General features: G+C 37.4%; 1 protein-coding gene across 3 annotated transcripts in view; it reads left to right on the top strand.

The window, feature by feature from the left end:
• The window catches only part of TMTC2 (transmembrane O-mannosyltransferase targeting cadherins 2), a 658994-nt gene that overhangs the window by 315096 nt on the left and 319838 nt on the right, over positions 1 to 24060 (top strand). For all 3 annotated transcript variants that reach the window (XR_012324274.1, XM_073788371.1, XM_073788372.1), the window contains one exon: positions 16807 to 16921. Coding sequence is in view for 2 of the 3 variants with exons in the window: in XM_073788371.1 (XP_073644472.1) it covers positions 16807 to 16921 (115 nt within the window). In the remaining variant the exon portion in view is untranslated. The remainder of the gene's footprint in view (positions 1 to 16806; positions 16922 to 24060) is intronic.

The raw sequence follows: 24060 nt of genomic DNA, 5'->3' as shown, positions 1-24060 counted from the left end.
TTTTTTTTTTTTTAATGTTTTTGCAAATGCCAGTGAAAATGCCAGAGTCAGTGAGTTTTGTTCTATGGGAAATTCACTCTGCTGGGTGATGGTGTGCTTTTCATTTGCTTGTTAATGATACAAGTGACTTGGAATATGCCATTCAGTTGGGAATAGACAGGAAATTACACGAATTTATACTGGCTGCAATGGCAATTAGAAAGCAGTATTTAAAAGTACTATTAGTTATTTTTGTTTTGAATCCACTAGTTTTATGTCTTGGGAGAAGGGATTGCATTAGAGATTGCCTTTTTTTCTTCATGTTGGCTTGCAAGAAAGAAAGCAAGGCAGGTTTTTAAAACTGGTTTAATAAGTTTGTTAAATGTAGGCCTCTGTGGTACCTATAGTCTCTGGGATTAAGATTCCCCATCTCTAAAGTGAAAGGGTTGATGTGGGCTTCCATAATGTTTTCCAACTCATATTTCATGTTGTGTCTAATATATACTTAATTTCTCACTGGTCTTTCATCAGAAATTTTAAGGAATGTATAAAAAATAGGTTTCAAACTATTTTATCCATAATAGTATAATGTTGTATTCATATCTCATCAAGCTTACAGTGTACTCCCACGTCCATAAAAAACAAATCATGTCTAGTCTTTACAGAATTTAATTTATAAATGTCAAAGGTGAACATTTGGTGCCCTGATGTCTCATGTGGGCCTGTTGTTCAAGGGATTCTCCATGAATTTCCTTTTGGCTCCAGTAGAAAGCTTCTGCCAAAAGAATGAAAGTCAAGACAAGTCCCTCCTTGTCTCTTTGTCTTCCTTTGTTTTTTTTTTGTTGTTGTTGTTTTGTTTTTTTGTTTTTTGTGGTACGTGGGCCTCGCACTGTTGCGGCCTCTCCCATTGTGGAGCACAGGCTCCAGACGCGCAGGCTCAGCAGCCATGGCTCACGGGCCCAGCCGCTCCGCGGCATGTGGGATCTTCCCGGACCGGGGCACGAACCCACGTCCCCTGCATCGGCAGGCGAACTCTCAACCACTGCGCGACCAGGGAAGCCCCTTCCTTTGTTTTTTAAAGAATTACTGGAAAAAACATTTTTTCAGAAAGAATATATTATAAATCGTTTCTTTATATGCATAGTAGTAAATTTGATATAGACTGAAACAACTAAAACCAATACATATTTGTTATAAGGTACCTACTATGCTTAAATCTGGGGCAGATAGAAGGTCATTAGATATTAAGCAGCAAAGGATAAAAAGTTAAAAGGGAGCAGGTTGTGACAAATGGTAATGAGAAGAAGTACTCTTTTATGTAGATGTTGGATGGTTCTTCTTTTCCCATCTACCTCTTAACCATAGTTTCTAAGAGCAAAGACTTTATTGTCTTTTTCTTCATTATTGATCCTCTCTCTGGGTGATGTTCATTTCCAACAATAGTGACAAGTCCTGATCTTCTTCCTCCAGTTCAATATTTAGCAAGCACTATACTAGATGTAAGTGTACCAAAATCAAGTCCAGCTGCTCGCTGCTCAAAAGCCAATACTCAAGAGGCAAGTATTGGTAGAAAGGAAAAGTTGATTTAATCAGAAGGCCGGCAATCTGGGGAGAAGGTGGACTCATGTCCCAAAACTAACTCTGAAGATTCTGCTCAGCCATGCCAGTTTTTAAAGGTAAAAATCTCAGTGAATCATCAAGACAGGAGGTCAAGCTCTGCATCGTTTTCCATTGTAGGCAGGCTGGCTGACTCCTCATGATCTTTCTTCAGATGTTATCTTGCCCATGAGGACTGCCTGCAGGATCGCTAAGGGAGCTGCTGGGGGTGGAAAGCTAGTCATTCTTTAACTACTTAATTGTTCATTCCTACTTCTTTTAATTTAGAGAAAGAATCAACAGGTTAGGCAAGGTATTGTGCACATTCAGTAAAGCATAAGTCAGGAGTTAGGTTGAATGTTACCTAGTGATCTCATTTCTATAATTAAGGTTTAAGGGGAACAGAAATAGACAAACAGGAAAGGGGCAAAAGAGCTCTTACAAATCCCCATTTGTCAGACATCATTCCATTTCTGTGGGATTAGGGATGAAGGTCCATCTTCTATAACTTCTTCATGCTGGCATAGGGCACCATATTCTCAGAGTAGAAGATGTTGACATGACTCTGTAGCATCTCTTTGCTGACAATTTTAGTTGCCTGCTTACATATATGGACACAGCAAGCTACAATTATTTTGATGCCGACAAAGATATAGATTATTATGAGCAACAGTGTTAATCCCATTCACTTGAGGCCAGTTCTTGGAATTGTGCTACCAATAGATTCAGTACTGCTCAAGATGGAGCAGCTTATGTCATGGCTACAATCTGGTCATCATGCAGTTAGCTTTTTCCCCTCTGGTAGTAATTACAGTATCTGTAAAAAAAACTCAGGAATGTGCATCAGACACTGAAAGATTCTGTGACGCTCTTGTCCTTATCATTAACTACTTGAGTCTGCTCTTTTGTGACTTAGGGAGGCTTGGGAAACTTCAGCTTTTCTACAAACAAGAGTCAGGGGACATGGAGGGACCTTTGTACTTGGGTGGGAATTGGGGTGGGGAGCCACAGGATTCTGCTCAGTTCCACAGGGAACAAGACAGGCTCCAATGTAGACTGCAGACTGAAGAGGGAGGCACAAATTATAAAAATAATGATTTAATTACAATTACAATTAGTTTTTAAAAGGAAACACAGTATCAACTAAGGGGCCTTGACCCGGGTGCCTGGGGTGCAGGAGAGCCGTCCCTGGTGCATGTAAGCTTTATTTAAATGATGAGTAGGAGTTCTCCAAACAAAAGTGTAGAACTGAGGGGATGCAATAAAGAACATTAAAGCAGAGAAAATGCTTGAGGCAGAAGGCACGGCATGTGTCTGGGGAATAGTTCAAGGACAGAACTAGGACCATAGTTAGATGCTAAGAGAAGATACATAGAATGTACATCCAAACTGAGGAAATTCAAATTATGAGAGCTGATCATTTTTCATCTTGGGCCCACAGAGAAGTGTGGACTTTTTTAAACTATAATTATCTTTATTATTTTTTAGAGGCATTACTATCAACAAGATTAGAATCCTGAAAACTTCTTACTACATTTATCAAACAATTTATGATCTAACCCAGTGTTTTCGGACCCTGATCTTCTTTGGTCATTATCTAACCCCTGTGAGGTAGGAATGGATCCCAATACATTTGACTAAGATAATAGAAGTTCAGAATTTTCAAGTGACTCTTCAGATCAGAAATTTTCAACATATGTCTGTAGTGGGAGAAGAACTTGAAAATCCAGCTCTTTCAACTTTTTAAGTCCAGAACTTTCTGTTAATGTTGTAGTCTGTTTTTCTCCAGCATGGTTTATATATATTAAATTTCATTTTAAAAAGTAGTTACTGAAGAAAATTGTTAAAATATTGGGTTTGACTTTTCATCAGTGAACACTAAAAGAAGCAGCTTGAAAACTATATAATGGGTTGAACTGGTGAGAGACCTATGGTTTTTATTGTTTGTAATTAAAATAGAATATGGCAGTGAACTGAGGTTGGTTGTAACATTTCATTTTTAATCACGTCAGAAATTGTAAGAGTAATTTTAAAAATTAAATAATGACCTAAATCGTGGTATTTCCTTGATTAAAAATGAAAATATATTTTTGGCCTTTGCAAAAATTACATTGAGATTCCAGTTATATTCAATGCTTAGGACGAAAACATTTTGCTAAAATATCAGTGCTTTGTGTGTTTTTACTGCTCCAAGGACAGTACAGGTAGTTTACAGGGGTATAATTAGAATTGGATTTTTCTAAATGTTGTTCCAAACTATTTCACTTTTTGCCTAGGATTTTTATTTTTAAATTCCCTCTTATAACAATGCATTTAGTAATTTAATTTAATCTTCCTACCTGTGTGTATTTTACATGAGATACTTTCCAGAGACGTTTAGAGTTAAAACTTTCCCATGAGTAAAATGGGAAGAAATAGGGAAGGAATTAGCTAAGCTTACAAGCCAAAAATGAAGGGAAAATTAAATGATTAATTTGTTTCAAAGAAGGGATGTAGTTAAAGGACAAATAGTAAAGTGATAGGAAATAATTTCCTTAAAAGTAAAAGCTAAAAGATCAGGCTACTTAAGACATGAGAAACTCTATAAAACTATGAGGAAAATCGAATACAAAGACCAAGGGTTACGAACAAACAATTCCCAAAAGAAGAAATGTAATAGCTTTTAAAAGATAGGTAAACATACAATTTCATTAGAAATCAAAGAAATTCAAATTCAAGTAAAGAATTCAATGAATTCTTTTTAGCTGCTCTAGCACTTATTCTGAGTAATTCTTCACTTGGTAATATATCTTAAGTAAATATAATGTTTTTCTATGTTTACCAGCAAAGATAGTAGTATTGCTATTTATTAGAGGCAAAAATTTAAAAAGCATCTAAATGCCCCAAAAAGGAAAATAATTAAATAAATTATGGTTATCCCCTTTTGAGGAAATATTATAAACCCTAGGTTAAATTTATAAAGAATAACAACAGCAGAGGCAACTATCTATGTTACGGTACATGAAGAATGATTAAATTATACAAAATAGCTATATCATTAAAAAAGCAAAGTAAAACAAGTAAACAGTGTTAAGAATGGATATTTTAGCTTTTTGGACTTTTACAGTCAGTTTTTTTTTGGGGGGGGACAGGCTTAATGTTTTCTATTTTATGTTTTCTTTAATGAGCATATTAGTTTTGGAAGGACTAAATTCTTTAGCAAAATGTGAAAGTACAAGCATCTTAATCTATTGCTCAGTCTGTAGAAAAGATAGGAAAATTATTATAGTAACCGAATAATTATCCAAAAATTATTTAACAGAACTCAACATGTAAAACTTAAGATAAAAATTAAGTGAGAAAGGAATAAAAAGTAGAGCAAGGCATCTTGTCTGAATTCTCTATTAAATACTGTATTTCCATGATGAATTCATCAAATATAATAACAGTACAAGCATTTACTAAGTGCTTTTGTGTCCTGAGAAATTCGCATTTGATCCCCTCAAAAGCCAGGCGATGAGATTACCTGTCTCCATTTTACAATGAGGAAGGTGAGGTCATCAAGCTGTAGGGTAGATTATCTAAGATTTCAATGCCACTTAGTATAGAGGCAGCATTTGAACCAGAACAGTCCTGACTGCTGTGTTGCACTGTCATCACCTCTATGTCAGTGTAAGAGATGAACACAGATATTTTACATCCATGGATGCTTTATTGGTGGATGATACAATATATATCAAATACACTGAAAGTTGGGAATCACTCACCTTTTATTATCATTCGGGACATTTAGAGGTAGAAGACTATTTCTATTTATCTTGTCAAACATGGACAACTCATTTAAGGTCCAAGCTTCAGTGAATGATGAGGTGGTCTTTGTTCTTCTGTTGTTTTTTACCTTTTTATTCTGAAGCCATAAAAGACTTGAAAATAAGAGGGAGAAGTCTTTATGGAATTCATGCATTTACGATGAATATTCCATTCTTGGTTCTATCTGAATTTTCTTTTGAGGAAGGAGAATAAGTAAGAATTTTGTGTACATATAATATTTATTATTTTGAATCTACTACTTATTGGCCTTTTAAATTTCATTTCCAATAACCTTTTATAGAAAGTATAGTATAAAATACTACTTAAAATATAAACACTTTATATAAAGTTTTAGTTTTCACAGTACAACTAAAACTCTTAATATATTAAGTACATAGTATATCAATCTATAACCCCTATGCAGTGTATACTTGAGCCTTGTAAGCATTTTTCATAAAACACATTTAAAAACCAACTCAGGGCTTCCCTGGTGGCGCAGTGGTTGAGAGTCCGCCTGCCGATGCAGGGGACACGGGTTCATGCCCCCGTCCGGGAAGATCCCACATGCTGCGGAGCGGCTGGGCCCGTGAGCCATGGCCGGTGAGCCTGCACGTCCGGAGCCTGTGCTCCGCAACGGGAGAGGCCACAACAGTGAGAGGCCCACGTACCGCAAAAAAAATAATAATAAAAATAAATTTAAAAAATAAAAACCAATTCATTATGGTGATAGCAATCAGGCATCACGCAGCCTGGCACCGTTGTCATACAAATGGCCACTTGTTAGTAGTACAGCTGTAAGCAAATGTCTTTACCTCTCCGCGCTCCCATTTCCCCATATGGAAGATGCTCATAATACCATACTTCTGAGCTTCCAAAATGACATAGGTCTGACTCGCTGTCTTAGTCCGTTCAGGCTGCTGTAACAAAACACCACAGACTGAGTGTCTTATAAACAACAGAAATTTATTTCTCACAGTTCTGGAAGCTGGAATTCTGAGATCAGGGTGCCAGCATGGTCCGGTGAGGGCCCTCTTCTGGGTTGCAGATTTCCCCTTGTATACTTGCACGGTGGAAGAAATGAGGGAGCTCTCTGAGGCCTCTTTTATGAGAACACAAATCTCAGAGCCCTCGTGACCTAATCACCATCCAAAGGCCCTACCTACTGACACCCTCACCTTGGGAGTTAAGATTTAGACCATAGCGCCCACCAAGTTTTATTATATTTATTATATTTCAAAAAAGAAATGAATACTATTGTTATAAAATGTACAAGGATTATAAGGTGCTTCACAGTACTAGAATGATTAAATCAATTCAAGTAATATGGCGTGGGCTGACTCCAGAGTGTTCAGAATTTACATAAAGGAAAGTGCTTAGTGTCATGCCAGGCACATATGTATCCATTAATGCTAGTACTCTTATTATGGAATCTCAGTGTCAAACAGTTACATTTCTGACCCAGTGCTGGGTGCTTTTATGTACAGTTTGTCACTCCAGTAATCTAACCCTGTTAGATCAAAATAACATTATCCCTGTTTTACAGATGCAAGATTTAAGGTATCAAGAGTGTAAGTGACATATCGAAGGCCCTTATGCATAGTAACTTGGAAGAGCAAGGATTTGAACCTTGTCTGATCTCCAGGCCGTGATATTTTTATGGTTTGCCTGGTGCTTTCACAGTGTCACTCTTAGGAAATATGAGCCTGATGGGTCTTCAAATGTGACACAGATCCAGAATGCTGAGATTTTGGAGGACTGCTGGTGGAGAAACCCACGGAGCTCTCATAATCATGTACTTGAAAGCCTCAGGAAGGAAGGGCAGCTTGAGGTCATCAAGATGGGGAAAGAGCCTGACAGGGGCAGATGGAGGGAAGGAGCTTAAGTAGAGGGGAGTGAAAAGAAAAGACAGGAGGCAAGGCACCAACCCCCACCGTGGGCAGTTTTATTCATGCTGCCTTGTTTATTCCTTCTGATAACACAGTGAGGTTATCCTTGTTTAAAAAGTGAGGAACCTGAGGCTCAAAACCAGAGAATCTTGAAAATAACCAGGTGGCCCTTCTCCAGCACTGAACACAATACCTCACACAAAGAAGGTGGTCAGTCAATATTTTGTTCAATAAAAGAATGATTAAGGGAGGATAGACTGGCTTTCAGTTGGTTTTACTCTTTCCTTTTCTTAACTCTGCTTCCATTTTTTGCATGGGAATATAATCTACCTTGTTTAAATCATTTGTGACCAAATCTTGTTTTGCTAAGAGAAAGGTACAGTTAAGTTCTTGTCTTAGTCCACTAGGGCCGCTATAACAAAATACCATAAACTACATGACTTACGAACAACAGAAATTTATTCCTCACAGTTCTAGAGGCTGAAAGGCCCAAGATCATGCTCAGGTCGATTTGCTGCTGGTGAGGCCCGCTTCCTCATTTACAGCCATCTTCTATCTGTGTTCTCCTGTGGTGGAAAGGAAAAGGGAGCTCTCCGAGGTCTCTTTTATGTGGGCACTGATCCCATTCATGAGGGTCCCACCCTCACGAGCTAAGCACCTCTCAAAGGCCCCACTTCCACATACCATCACTTTGGGGGTTAGGATTTCAGCATATGAACAGGAGGAAGGCACAGACATTCAGACCATAGCAACAATTTACATATATTCTTTTGAAGATTTTGTATAGGACTCAAAAAGCTATAAAAGCAAGATGACGAGAACTGAATTAAGTTTTGGATTAGGGCACAGAAAATGCACTGGATTTCGGATGGCAGATCTTGGATTTTGGAAGGAGGCACACCCAGCCCTACTGCCGATTATCTCCTTGAGCATGTTCCACCTTCCGCTAGCCTCTCTGCTGCTCAGTTTCTTAATCTGGAGATGATTGCTACTGCCTCAAGTTGTGAGGATTCACTTGCAATTTCATAAAATAACTAGCATGTAATAAATGCTCAGTAAATTGTAATAATGGCCATTTATTCTTTTAAGATTATAGTGGAAACCATACTAATGTCCTGGAATGAATGAATTGTATAGAAAAATTTTTGGATAAGATACATAAATAAGGGACAGAAATTAGGGGAAGAGGAGACAGAATAAAAACCTAGGAATTAAGAAAAATAATAAATCCTTACCTGTCAACGTGCAGACAGGACCAGAGAGAAAGGGAATAATTGCTTATAAGAAGAAAGAAGATTATAAGTTACAAGTAATTGGGAACAGGGAAAGAAAGGGTGGGGAGGAAAGAGACAGAGACAGAGACTGTTTTTCCAGTCTTAGCTATTTGACTTAGTGACCGAATGCACTTGGGAGATTCTTGTTTGCATTCTGCCTCTGCTTAATGAAAACAATTGTTCCCAAAGGTACGTTCGTGTACCCTGCCATTGACTCCTCCGTGCCTTCGTGGATGCATCTGTAAGTGAATACCTCCACAAAGCCCTTAGAGATGGTGTGGAGCACAGTGAGAAGACTCTGAGCTCTTCTTAGGAAGAGGATGTAAGCTCTTTGACCACCTCTCTCCATTCTAATTACCACCTGCCTTAACTTAGTCTCAGAGGCATGTTCCTTTCTGTAGTGACTTCGGTGTCTGCCACATCTCTTTCCTTACAGCTGCTTTGTCTCAGGTTACACAATATCCCAGAACAAAGTGAGGCTGCTTACCTCTGTCTTTGATTAGGTTGTACCCCTCATTTAGTTATGTCTTTCTCTTCATCTTTAGGTGATGAAACTCAGATTGTTTCAAGTCTTAGCATGAACGTCTCACTCTTGATGAAGCACACTTGATCTCTATTGAATCTATGTATTACTTAAACTTATAATGGGATTGGGTTGCTTCTCCCTCTGTGCCCCTTCCCCCACTCCTCCGCTCTCTCTGGTCTCTTCAACTCCTCTCCAGTCTCCTCTCTTCTCCTCCTTGCTCCCCGCTGCTTCCCATTCCCCATCTGACAGTCTTCATAACTCCATCAGTTTCATAACCCTTCTGGAAAGAGTCAGGGTAGAAATAAATGCAATAAAGCAATGCTAACCTTCCTGACCTCCTTTTCAGGTGAGCACAGAGCCCTGGCCTGCTGTTCTTCCACTCTCCTTTGCACTGGACACCTTTCATGCCACCTGTCCAATTCAGGGCAAATTCTTGGCCTCATCCATGTCCCTGGATCTTAGGGACAGATCCAGGGCCTTCCAGCCTCAAAGTGAGCAGTCCAGATTGATCTACTGGGCGTCCTTTTCCTTGTTTCCCCGGCCCACCTGTTTTCTTAGCCAGTAACTGTGGCGCATTTATCACACTGAGTCTGTCTCAGTAAACCAGAGCTTTTATTAACTCAGGCAGCCAATGCACAAAAACATAAAGCAACAAAACTCATAGAAGGGCAGGGGAGAGAGATCGGTTTGAAAAGTGAGAGCATACCTCACTCAGACATTCAGCAAGCTTCCCTTCCGAGAAGCAAGAGGGAAGGTTGTCCTCCATAATTTTATTTCTCCCAGGCATAATGAGCACACATTAACAAGTAGCCTGTCTTCAGCAGACTCTCTTTTCAACAGCTCGTCTAAATCCTGACCATTGGGTTATCACCCGCACTGTCTTACCAGGAATGCATTACTCACCTCCCCTAATAGAAGCAGCCCATGAAGGGCTCACCTCAGCTCCACTTTACCCACTCTTCTTGTTATCATTAGATGTCACCAAAAGCAGTCCGCCCAGATCCTTCCACTGTGGCTTTTTCCTTGTTCCAGTCATCTGAATCTTTGGAGAAAGCCCTCAGGCATAGATTGCTTCTGGATACTAGTAATGTTCTTTTTCCTGATCTGGCTTCTGATTATATGACCATAGTCACTTTGTAAAAATTCACTTACTTGTGCCCTTTATGTATATTTAAATTTGATTATAAGTTGAACAAAGCCAAACAATGCACCTCCATCCAGAAATGATGCACTTAGCTTGATACCTTGCACACCTCCCTTTCAAATTTATATCCGTTTATAACTAGTTAAACTATCTCCATAATCTCCTCTTTCCTCTGCTAGATGGGAACTATTCCAAGGATCAATGTTGCATTTATCTTCATATCCCCCATATCTTGTTTATACAAGGCACAATGTACATATCTTGGGTTGGATACTTTAACCTACAGTTTCTTCTTTTCCCAAACCATTCAAGTGATTCCATAGTACAATGGAATATAATAAACTTTAGCCACCTTAGGTAGTTTGAACTGTTCTGGAATTAAGATATCTTTGAAGGTATAATTGATGTCTGGATCACTTGTTGTATTCCGAGGGAAATTCAAAGCTCTAAAGCCATGGCCACGGCCACCATGTTGCTCAAGTCCAAGAGACACATTCATAGAGACATCATTGTGAATGGCACCCTTGAGAATTGTGCAGTGCCCAGCATGTGTGGCCATTCACTGCAGCCCTCCCTGAAAATCACTGTGAGATGAGAGGCTATGAATAGGCAAGTGCCTGGTGACCTGGGCTAACTAGGTCCTAGCTTGCTCTGGAAGATGAAGCAGTATGATTAGTTAATTCAGTCCTGCCATCGAATATGTATCTATTAAATCCCCACCATGTGCCAGGAAGTAAGAGAGTGAGCCACTGTGATATATGGGGAAAGAGCATTCCAGGTAGAGGGAATGGCAAAAGACTGTGGAGCATGGGTCTTTGTTACTCTGGTGTGTTAGATGAACAGCAAGGGGCTAATATAGTTAAGTAACCAAGAGGGAGAGTAGTAGAAGACAAAGGAGTTGAGGTCAGAGAACTGATGTAGAGGTTGGGGGGAGAGCCGCGTGCTGGTCATATCAGGCAGTGTAGTCCAGTGTAATGACTTTCACTTTCCCTGGGTCAGCTGTAGAATGACGGGATCTGACAGGATCTCTCTGCTGTGCTGAGAATACCCTGTAGAACCAAGGGCAGAAGTGTGGAGACCCATGAGGACGTTATTGCTGTAATCCCGGGGGAGAAGATGGTTTGAGACAGGGTGGTATCAGTAGAAGTAAGACAATTCTGGATACATTTTGCTCATCTGATGTCCTCTCTAAGGGGAACTATTTTAACGCAAATGTTATGTTCTAGCTGTTATTTTATAAGTAAGATTTTCATTTGCCTTTGACCATTTTTAAAGCTATATATGAATGATTTTTTACTAAAGAGAATTGGATCATTATGACACTTATTACAGATCATTTTATCTCCTTAATTTAGTAGCATTGATCATAAGAGTGAATTTTTCAGAGTATTTTAGTAAGAAATGACAGTTCCACTAAGCTAGGGAGTTTATATGCAGAACTTTTAAGCAGCATTTGAGCCTACGGCTTAAGGCCAGCTTACAGTTTTATGGATTTCTACCTTTCAGACAGCTTTTTAAATCCAGGAATTAATGAAAGATTGATCTTCACAGGCTTGTCATATCGATATGTTGGTAAAAATCTACCAGGTAATTTAAATTGTTCGGTTAGAGAATTGTCCAGAGAAGAAGTGGTATCCCTTTAATACTGAAACAGTTGAATCCAAAACTGTTGAATGCTTTTCCCCTTTTCCCATGTTAGCCTGTGAGGAGACTTACGCTCTTTGTATCTGGACCTCTAGAGAACGCTTTCTCTTTTTATATCCTCTTCTGTTTTTTCCTATTCAAACGTCTTTTTTCTTTCTTTCTTTCTTTACAGTTTCTCATCTTGTTTTTTTCTCCCTTTGATTGGAGAAATGAAATAAGATGATAATAATTAACTTGGGTAAGACAAATTACAAACCAAAGAAATAATGATAAAGTGTGGTAGCACAGTACACCCCGGAGAACAAAATGTATTTTACTTAAATTTCTGTGGTTTCTTTATTTGGAAGTCTACTCAAGTATCAAACACAAAGAATGTGTTTGTCTACTATATCTGAAAGAAAAGTGATGTCTCAGAGATCTAGTCTGCAAATGAGGGATAAAACTCTTAAATCTCCTTATTTCGAGTTTGAGAGAGTAAACTCATATGTAATGAGTATATCTTATTCACACACATATGTATTTCTAGCTACACATGTATGTGTAACCTGGTCATCATGCCAGTAATATGAGGAAGGGCGTGCCACATGCAGTTGATTTCCAGAAAAGTTCAGTCTAACTGGTAGCCAATCCCAGACATGGAGTCCCGAGTATGGTGCAAAACATTTATTTTCTTGTTCCCATAAGACAACTGGTTCTCAAACTGTGGGCACCTGACTGGCAGCATCAGCTTTAGTTGGAAACTTCTTAAAATTGCAAATCACAGGCTCTGCCCCAGACCTGCCGCATCTGAAATTCTAGGGATGGGACCTAGCTCTCGGTTTCATCAAGGCTTCCAGGTGATTGTATATGCCCTAAAGCTGGGGAACCACTGGGAAAGGCAACCTTTCAGGTCTTACAGAATCCACCAATGTGGATGGACTCCCCAAAGTGCCTGCCCTTCTCAAATGTTCTTGCTTTCCTTTCCTAACACCTTTCACTTCGCACAGTGTCCTAGCTCCATTGTGTCTCAGACTGAGGTACCCTCAATCTCAGAGCCCCAGTAGCAGCTCCTACCCACAGAACTTCAGGATCTGGCTCTGTCTTGGTGGGCGCAACTGTCGACCTTTATATTCTTCAGTGAAGAGCGCCTCTGGCTCACTTGCTAGTATTGATCACTTCTCCTAAAACTGATTCAGTACCTTATTGTGTAAAACAGTTCACTTCCCAGTAGTAATCAAGACAGGAGGATTGCGATCAACAGCCTGTCACATATGCTGTAAGTGGGGCAGCGGTATTGGGACAATTCTGGTTTATTCCCCCTCGTTCCAGCACAGTTGACAATACCATTCTCTTTCACTCTTTTAAGTACTCTAGTTTAGATGGTAAATCAGAGTACAGTGAACTTAAATCATAAGCAGTTCTACCACTATTGGAAAGTGGTCAAAGAAGGATTCACCAAGAAGGAAATGTTTTAGGGCATAAAAATGAAAGATATCCAAGAGGTAGGCAAGACAGGCCTGGAGCTTGGGGTGGGACAAGGCAGAGAAACCTTAGAGGCTGAGGGTTCAGGACAAATAAGGATGTGAAGCAACAGGTTACACCAAGGGAAGCGGAAGTAGTTCAGAGTCTGGAGCCAGGGTCTGGTGGGAGCAATAATAGAAGAAGCTGGTGGAAGAGGAGCAGTTAAGGTCATCTTTTTGTTTGTTTGTTTGTTTGTTTGTTTCTTATTCCCCCAACAGCATATCAATTTAGGCTCTTTGGATAATTATTTAGAAGAAACCTAGTATGTCTTTGTTTCCTTATCTATGTTGGTTCTATGTATTTGAAATGCTTATTGCTCTATTTTCCATCAATTTTGGGCCCTCTTTCAAACCAACGATGACTATATAAACAGCATAATAATAACATACTTTCAACTTTGGTTCAGATTTTCAAATTCACTTTAAAAAGACATACCAAATGATTCACATTCCATAATGTTTTGTGGCTTCATCATAGCAAAACACTAACCCTGGACTGTTGAGATCTATGGCCTGTCGAGAACAGAGTGCAGGGAATTATGCAAATACCTTACTAATATGCTGTGTTCTTGTTTTTCTGAATGTTAATATGATGATTGAATCCTCCTGTTAGAAAATGATCGTATAGAAATTCTTTCTGTCACCATTTGCAATACACAAATTATGTGTTTCGTGTAGTTTTGTGATCTTGGAAACTGCTTACAAAGTCTATGTTCTGTGGCAAAGCTTACCTAAACCATAAGGAAGTGTTTTTAAATATTTTAAAAACTGTATATTTGATTTTACACGATTAGTTAATGTTACTCTTTTTTTGTTGTTGATGAATACAGAGATGTGTTCGGCATTAATAGACCTCGGAAGGCTTTGCCCTGGACATTGCATATCAACTGTCCTCTTAGGCCATTGAGTATCATTGTCTTCATCACATAGACTTCTTGTCACTGGCGGTCTCTGTTTCTGTATGGACAGTATAGATTTCATTCCCTTCCTTCTTTCTTTTTTACCAGAGCTAATATTATCTCCTTTTCCCTCTACCATCTGGAGTAATAAATTTTAAGAAAATAACCTTCATTATTCCACTAATTGTTGCATTTTCCTACTGTTAATACAGAATACGTTTCAGGATTAATAGCTGTCTAGAAAGGAAAAAGAACAATTGATAAATTCCTACATTATCCTTTGTTTAAATAGCACATAAGTAGTATATTTATTAATACATTTAGTTAGGTAAATAGGCCTTGAGGACAGGTAGCAATTAATATTATGGGGTTTTTTTAATCAATTTATTTATTTATTTATTTTTGGCTGCATTGGGTCTTCATTGCTGCACACAGGCTTTCTCTAGTTGCGGCAGATGGGGGCTACTCTTTGTTGCAGTGCACGGGCTTGTCATTGCGGTGTCTTCTCTTGTTGCAGAACACGAGCTCTAGGCACGTGGCTGCAGTAGCTGTGGCACTCAGGCTCAGTAGTTGGTGGCACATGGGCTCAGTTGCTCCACGGCATGTGGGATCTTCCCAGACCAGGGATGGAACCCATGTCCCCTGCACTGGCAGGCGGATTCTTAATCACTGCGTCACCAGGGAAGTCCTAATATTATGTTTTAAATTTTTTTTTAATCTGTAATAAGTATAGCTAACTGAAATATGGGTTTAGCCTGGTATCCTGTACTAAGATATATGTGAGGGGATGTTAACTTTTCAGCATGCCAAAGACTGTCTAATTTTTGTTTTACTTTTTTAAAACCTCATATACTTTAAATTGTGTCTCATATCAACATGTCTGTAGGGCTAGGGTCTACATGAATTTCATAAGTAATGTGTTTTTCTGTTTATCAACAAAACCATTTACAACTCTGTTTTCTTAAAAATTTTCTGACCCAACAATTATATTTGTTTTGGGAAATGAGAAAGGTACCAAATGTTAGGTGACAAACTAAGAAAGTTATGTAAAACTTTTTGTAGAAAGAACTGAAGGATCTCCAACTCCCGGTCTGAAAGTAGGATTCAAATCCTAGGCCTATCTTTACGCACCACTCTTTACCAATTGAAGTTTAGAAACGGTTAAGTACAAGCAGTGGCTGTGGCTTATTATAAATCTTTAAAAGAGAAAACTTCCCCTGTATTTTAAGAACTGGTCCTTTTAGGTCAGAAGACAATTTGTAATATTTAGTAGGTAAATGCTAAGCGAGGGACCCACCATTTTTAAAGTTTTTCAGTTTCCATGTATGCCTAGGACTTGCAATCATTTTTGTAACTATTTTTCATGTTGTTAAAGTCTTGAACTTTAAGCAAATAGGAATCTGAAAGCAAAGAGAAATTATAAATAGAAAACAATTCTATAAGCCTGTCAATTGCATGGGTGGTTTCTACATATCTCTGTCCTCCCTTGATTTGGCTTTCATTTGATTATCTGTATCAGACAAGGCTTAACATCATTACTTTTGCTGCTAATAAATCCTTAGCTGTGAAAAAGCAGCCTGCTCTCTCTGTTTGCATGTTTACAGCCTTAAAATTGGGCCCAACTTTTATGCTGTTTTCTTTGCCTTTACAATATGATTCTAGGATAGCATCATATAAACAATTCTCGAGATACAGTTTTGAAGAATTGTATGGCTCTATCTGCAATAATTCTAACCTTGCAAAGCTGACCTGAAAGTAATCTCAGAAATCTGTATGTGTTAATATTCTTCCGTGTTTATTAGTCAATCTATAAGTTAATGCTAAACCAACCTTTCTGTGTTCTTCCAATAATTTTAGTGTTACTTAAATATAAGAAATAAATATATCTTAATATGGGTAGCCCTGTTTGTGAATGTGCATCAGAGACAAAAACTGTTTTAAAGGACCAGTAATTAAAATCAATTCAAGTTATATTTGTCATATATCTTTTTTTCCTACAAAGCAACTCCCATCTTAGGATCTCAGAGGTTTATAGCTAATAATTACATTTTATACTAGTGACGCAACATAATGATTATAGTGACTTATATAGGTGGAACAACTAATGTTTAAACCAGTTGATGGGTGACTTACTGAAATATATCGCACCCGAGCTGTAGATTCAACAGAACTAATATAGGGCCTTAATCCCCAAACTCTTTGACCATCAGAAAACTAAAATCTCCCCTGTAGTCTTTTTTATATTGCTTTACTTTTTAAAAACATTTTTACATATCTGTAGTATAGCTTTAAATTTGTTCATTTTATTTCTTGCTTCAATAGTCTTTGGAGGATTTTTAAGGAAAAAAATTTGTTACTGTACCAGATTAGGTACATTGCGATGCCCTGCAATTAAGGGAAATGTATATAAAATATGACTAAATAATGAGCACGTAGATGCACGGTACACATAAATCTTAGCTTCGTATCACCCTTACCACTGTTCTTACGTTTTTCTCTATAGCAGCTTTAGTTGTTTCACAGGATTATTATTTTCCAATTTTCAGCTCACTTGACTTCATGCTTTGCAGGTCAATTTCTTCTTGAAGAAGCTCGCCTCATAGAAGCAGCTGAGATGGCAAAAAAAGCGGCTGAACTGGATAGCACGGAGTTTGATGTGGTCTTCAATGCTGCCCACATGCTCAGGTTAGTTTTTGCTACTGTGCCTGAGAAGACCAACACTGTCGCTTTATTCTTATTAAATTAATATAATATAATTAAATCAATAATACTAATTCCCCTTATATGTCACCTTATTCCATATTCTAAAAGTGAATTATGCTGCTTAACCATGTTAAAATCAGTCAGGACTATTTAATTCATTATAGTTTATGCGCATAGTATATAGGGTATATGAACTTTTAGGACTCTGAAAATTATTCAGGCCCCTTTTCTCTTTCCTTCAAAAATTATTGGCCATAAAATACAAAAGGAAAATTGCAAAACTGAAATTAGTAACTGTCTAATTAAATGTTTCCAAGACAAAACATTATGTCAGTTAGTCAACTGCATCTCAATATTTGTGTTTTTGTATTAATTATATTGAATGGGTCATGTGGGTACATTTTATTACGCTTGGTAGTAGAGAGGATTATCAAATATAAATATACTTAAGGCCTATCAGATTCTCAAAATGGCCCTGTAATTAGCACTGTTGCTATGTGTTAAAACAATATGTTTTTAGACCATTAGTGCATCTGTTTTCAGAAAGACTATTTTGAAGGCTAATTACAATAATAGCAAAACAAAAGGCAGATGAGTTTTTTGTGTGAATATAAAATGAAAGTGAATGCATTAAAGGAGGATGTTTTTAAGAAACTCGAATGATTTATACAGTTGTTTAAAAAGCATTGTTTGTTCTGTTAGCCATGCGTATACCCCTTCGCACATGCTGTTACCTGAATTTCACTCTATTAAATCTCCACATAAATGCTTCCTTAGGTGACATTCACACTGTGGGCTCTGAACTTGGCTTCTAGGGGCAAGTTTCTAATTATGTAGATTACTCTTACATGGGAAGAAAAATAGCAGAGAATTGGTCCACATTTGGATGGTTTTAAAACATGGACTTTTTGAGAAAAGTAGAGGAACATTTAAAGAAAATTTTTTTTGAGATCATTGTAGATTTGCATGCAGTTAAGAAATAATACAGAGAGATCCCTGTACCACTTATCCAGTTTCCCCAGTGGTGATATCTTGTAGAACTACCATACAGGATCAAAACCAGTATTTTGATATTGATGCAGTCCACTGGTTTTATTGGGTTTCCCCAGTTTTAGTTGTACCCCTGTGTGTGTCTGTGTGTTTTTAGTTTTGTGCACTTTTATTACATGTATAGGTTAGTGTATCCATCACTCAGTCAAAATACAGACTATTTCCATCACCACAAGCATCGTTCGTATTCTCCTTTTATAATCACATACCCTCACCTACCCCTGTCCCCCAGGAACCAATATTTAAAGCAAGTTTTGTAAATTACCTTGGATTTATAATTTGAGATTATTACTGTAACTGTATCTTAGTGGTTTACTCCTTGGCTTTTAATAAGTTTTAAATAAGAAATTCGAAGTCTGTTTGAGAGGAAAGAGTGTACTGTGAGGTTTCAGTTGAATATCCTCATTCCATATCAATGCTTAGCGTTCCTAAAGCAGGTACCTACAAAGAGAAATCATGATTCAATAGGCTATTGGTATATTTTAAAAATAAACTATAGCCAGTTCGCAGGAACCTTCAATAGAAGGATAATTTTTTTTTTTTTCCCTGCGGTACGCGGGCCCCTCACTGTTGTGGCCTCTCCCGTGGTGGAGCACAGGCTCCGGACACGCAGGCTCAGCGACCATGGCTCACGGGCCCAGCCGCTCCGCGCCATGTGGGATCTTCCCGGACCGGGGCACGAACCCATGTCCCCTCATCGGCAGGCGGACTCTCAACCACTGCGCCACCAGGGAAGCCCTAGAAGGATAATTTTTAAAAGATACTTTAATTTGCATGAGAAGGTTAGGTGCTGTGTTGGGAAGAGGACTTTTTTGTTCTTCATGAATAAAACACTGTGCTTTTAGTTACAATAAACCATTTAGAATGTGAATGCACAAGTTTCTAGAAACTAATTTATCTTAATCATAATAGATACTTTCATCAACAAGGCATTTTGCTATATATTAAATCAGTATCTGAAATTCAAGGTCTACCAACAGAAACTTAGAAACTCGTTACAAGAACATTACAAAAAACGTCCTTGTTAAATATATAGCTTGTAACTTTTCCTTAGTTACCATAGTGCTAGAAACCAGTGGAAAGTTTTTGTTATACATTGGCGACGTGGAAATCTTTAGGATTTATTTTTCAGAACATTCTCTCTAGCTTTCTACAGTCTGCATTCCTCATTAAGTTGCATTCAGTTAGCGCCTTCCTATCTTGATTGTGAGTATGACCACAGCAACCTGGTCATATCCTTATTCAACTTGGTGGCAGTACGTATGAATGTTTTTACTTATTTTTTTAGCTCTGTCAAATTCAACAATTTCTTGAATGCCTATTGTGCAAGCTGAACACCAGCCTCTTTCCTTATTAATCAAGAGCATGTAGGACTTTGTTTGCTAAAAAGAATAAAAAAGGTTATTGGTTTTCCCTTGAATGCAGCCTTATCAAAATGGTTAGCTGTCAAGATTTTGCTTATTCGGTGTTACATCTAACATTTCCCTTGAGGCAGCCAAATTGTTGTAAATTGAGTTTGATATTAATTTTTTTCCTTCAAGAGCTCTGTTCTTTCCTAAGATATTTAGGAGACAAAATTGGCAAGGTTTGGTGATCAGTTCGATGGGAGGGAAAGGGCAGATGTCTCCCTGGCTGTGTCTCGGTTAGCTGGATCAATGGTTGACCTAATATACAAAATCATCAATTTAGGAAATGTTATAGTTCAAGATACAATTTGAAGCATACTTATTTAACTTCCCTTTCCTTGGGTAATTCCCAATGAATTAACACAAAGAATCTATTAATAAGGAAAAAACTGCTTATCACGAAAGCCAAAAAGAAAAAGGAAAAGAAAAATCATTCCGCCAGAAGAGACTAGTTTGGAAGAGCCCATCAAGGGGCAAATCTTTAACTTATTAGGACCTTCAAGAGGCTTGAAATTGGAGAAATGTCTAACAGATCCATTTTAATTCTCAGTAATGGAGAAAGATCTCTTTCTGTAGAATTAGAATATTTCTAATTCCTGTTGTCAAGGTGAGTCACAAGAACGCTGTGTGAGGTAGAAGTATTAATGCTGTTCACCAAATATATTTGGCCTTCCCACTTCAAGAAACATAATAGGATTGCACTTTCCTGCCTTCTTCCAAGTTGAAGACCTTCCTGGGTCTTATTGGGTCGTTGAATGTGTGTGAACGTGATGCTTGTTATTTCTGAGCCCAAATTGTAAGAGTCAGTGCTTTTCCCTTTTTCTGACTTGGAAATTGTGGAAATAGATCCAGAAATAAGCAAAGGGAGACAAACTTCCCTTCTCACCTGCATTGGATGGGATGAATGAATGCAAAATAAATTTTGTCCTAATTCACTGAGATTCAGGATGTGTCTATTATTGCAGTGTAATCTAATAACCTATCCTAACTGATCAGAATATATCTGTGAAAATAAAATACATAGTTGGAAAGAGGACCCATATAACATGAGAAAAGATTAAGCAATTAATAGTATCTCTGAGTTTATAACTACAGTGGAGGCAATATAAAATTGATAGATTGAAATTTAAATAGAAATTATATATATTTTCCCAGAACTTAATGAAAAATACTAAAGACATGAAAATGATGACTGAAAGGATAAAAGATTGACGAATAGATTGAGAATAGTATATATACACTAGTAATTTTATTTATATATATATATGTTTGTATAATTATATATAGTATACAACTATGTATATATAGTTATATATACCTATATAGTATATAGGTATTGTTTATGTAATATGTGATACTTTTGTCTCTGTATATATAAATATGTATATATAATTATGCTGTACTTATGTGTATGTAGTTAGATATGGCATATATACATATATAATTTTATTTGTTGTATAAATGTTAATATAAATAGAAAATTTCTGAAGGAGAACATAGCTCAGATGAGCAATTATCAACAAATAGAAAAAATTTCCAAGATAGGATGGAGGTCTTTAATCATCATTATTAAAACCAAAATTAATGAAAATAGATCTACTCCTAAACTTGTCTTCTTGCATGGGTCACCATTTTTAGTTGCAAACTAGAGAATCCACTCTTGCCAGTTTAAGCAGAAACAGGTTTTATTGTAGAGAATTCTATAGCCCACAGACTCTCCCATAGGCTTGAGAGTGCTCTACATAGCCAGAAATAATTCCCACCACCTAGCTTTCCTTGGTGCTCAGCAGCTTTTAGAATCCAGAGCTCTGACACCATCACCCACAAGGAACCAAGAAGAATAAGCACCACATTCGTTAGAAGATGAGTCTTCTGAGTGCAGCTGCCTACCCATTATACTTACTTCTGATTTTCATTCTCTTGAGGTTGCATCTGATTGATAGAATCTGAGTCATGTACTGATACCTTGGCTGGAAGAAAGTTGGAAGATGAGGAAATTTTCAGCTTCTGCCTTGTTTAGGAAGACAGGATGCACACTGTGGCTAATTACTAAATATATTTCCAGGGAGGGTGATCACAGATGTTGAAGGCCTCACATAATGAATGGTTGACTACATGTGTTGACATTTTTAGTACTTCAAATAAAATGGAAAAAGTACTGGATATTTCCAGATGAGAGCATTAAAAAAAAGCAGATTGGTTATCATCAAAGGAAAATATCAAAGGAATTTAAAATACTAAAACTCAGTAGAGTTATGTCTATAGAGTTGTGAGAGGAAAGTATTGAATCAATTATTCTATTAGAAGCACTTTGTATGAATGGATTTATTCAGTGTTCTTCCAGACCTGGAAGCTAGAAAGCACACAAAGGTATTTGACACCTGAGAGGAAATCTCGAGGCACTGAAAACAAATTTAACTCATTCACAGCATTCATGGGCTCTGGTGGAAAATTGTTTTTTTCTTTTATTTTCTTTTTTAAAATCCATTTACAGGGTAATGAAGGAAAAAAGGTAGCATTTATTCAAACATCTCCTGTCTACCTAGCACCGTATTTTGCATTGTATATGTCACCCTCTTAGTTATAATTTCACATATATGAAATAGACACTAATATTCCCGTTTTACAGATGAAGATGCTGAGGCTCAAAGAGAGTTGGTATTTCCCATACTTGGTAACGCTGGGATTTAAACTTAGCATATTCTTGCCAAGTATAATACCGTTTTCACTGTGTCACATTGGCTCCCTCATAGCTTTATAACTGAGTGATTACCTAGAAGCTGTGATTCCTGAATTTATTGATGGAAAAAGGATTTATAGAGAGTGACAGGTTTTCAAATGTATAAATCCTAAATAGTAAGATCCTTCCAGTATTATTACATTACCCCTTTGTGGTAAATTTTAGAAAGTAGGTATATAGTCATAGGAGTGAGAACTCCAAGTTTGTACTCTCAAAGGAACATTAAGTTTATAGACATACCATCACGGTATATTGTCTGACGAAGGACACACTGCTGAGATAAGTGTGCAGTTTCCTTTTATCCAGGCCTAAGGGCCCAAGTTGTCACTGCTTCCTAAGGTAGTAAGGAAAGCAAAACTGTACTGTACCAACTGGTTCCCAATGCTTCCCTAATTTCTAGAGAGCAGAGTGAATATATGAGAAAAAATTATCTTTCAGTTTTCATTCTCAAATCATTTCACTGGAAATGACATAAAATAGACGTTCTTAAGGAATAAAGGAACAAAATCAGATTATTTTCTCAAAGCAGATTGTGAATGTACACACACACACACACGCATACATACGTTGGATATTGGAGAGATATATATATATCTCCAAGACCCTGTAAGTAATATACTTTCTTCTTTAGCACTTCCCAAATTACCAAAGACCGCTCAAAAAGTTATTGGGTTTTCTACTTATAAATTGTACATTACTGCCAAGTTTTGGTTAAGAGGGGCGTATTTCAACTAGGCTATAGTGGGATGTAAGGTCTTTAAAGCAAAGAGGTGTGGCAGATGAGGTTAAAGGTAGGTACCTTCCTCCTCTGTGCCTTTCCAACATTAATGTTCATGTGAATCACCCGGGATCTTGTTACATCACATGTTCTGATTTAGTATGTGTGGATGGTACCTGAAGTTTTACTCTTCTAACAAGTCACAGGTGTTGCTTATGATGTTGGTTCTTGGACCACTCCTGCAAACAAGTTCTAGTTTGCCTTTCCTCTTGTAATCCCTCTCAAACCCTGCTCCCCACCCAAGCACTACCACTTGAACATAAGTAGTAATTTACTATATAGGAATATTATAGTGGACATTACCGATAGACATTTCCTTCCTTTTAATTTTTCCAGTACATTTCATTATGTAATCTTTCCAGATACAGGCTTAACCTGTCCTTAGCAGCCCTCAAAGATTTGAGGCCATGAAACGATGGGCTCAAATTCTTACGGGACATCAAGAAATGTCTAACTTCAAGGAATCATTTTGTAAAACTTACACCATCAGCGTAGTCTTTTCCTCTGTTATTGCTACATTTCCACTATGCCTCTCTATCCTTTATATTTAGTATTGAGACAGATGCCTACAGGTCTTGAAGCCATTTTTGATGTCTTGGTTGAGAAGTTTTCATTTAAGAAGCCTTGATGACCATAAATCATTTATTCTAGGAGTTTCATTACAAGGGATTTTTTCTACTCCATTATTTTTACATATATGTGACTCTGGTTTTGCTATTTTAAGATTTTCCATACATTTTTATGTCCTTGTTTATTTCAGTTCTACTTCTATTACTACTGTACAGTTTATCAACTAGAATTAAAATTTACCTCTGCTTTGAGTAACTTAAAGCTAAGTGTAAGTTTAGCAAGTTGGCAAGAACACAGGAAACATCAGCTACTGTTTCAGCTTACTTTCATGATACAGGAACAAACGGCTCTCTAGTTAAAAAAAAAAATCCTCATAAGTTATCCTTGAAAATGATCACCAAGAATTAAATAAAATATTGTCTTTCGTATGAGTCAAACAGTGGTTATCATCCATATTAAATAATTTTAATTCAAAACTGACAATTCACAACCATTAATAATTGTAGTTAAAGAGAGTCTTCTAAATGCTACTTGAGTTTTTATTTTCTATATTTTTTCAATTTAAAATTTACCAACC

This window comes from Tursiops truncatus, chromosome 11 (genome assembly GCF_011762595.2).
Source record: "Tursiops truncatus isolate mTurTru1 chromosome 11, mTurTru1.mat.Y, whole genome shotgun sequence".
Taxonomy (NCBI): Eukaryota; Metazoa; Chordata; class Mammalia; order Artiodactyla; family Delphinidae; genus Tursiops; species Tursiops truncatus.
Note: the sequence above shows the minus strand (reverse complement) of the source record. Positions and strands in the feature narration are given on the sequence as shown.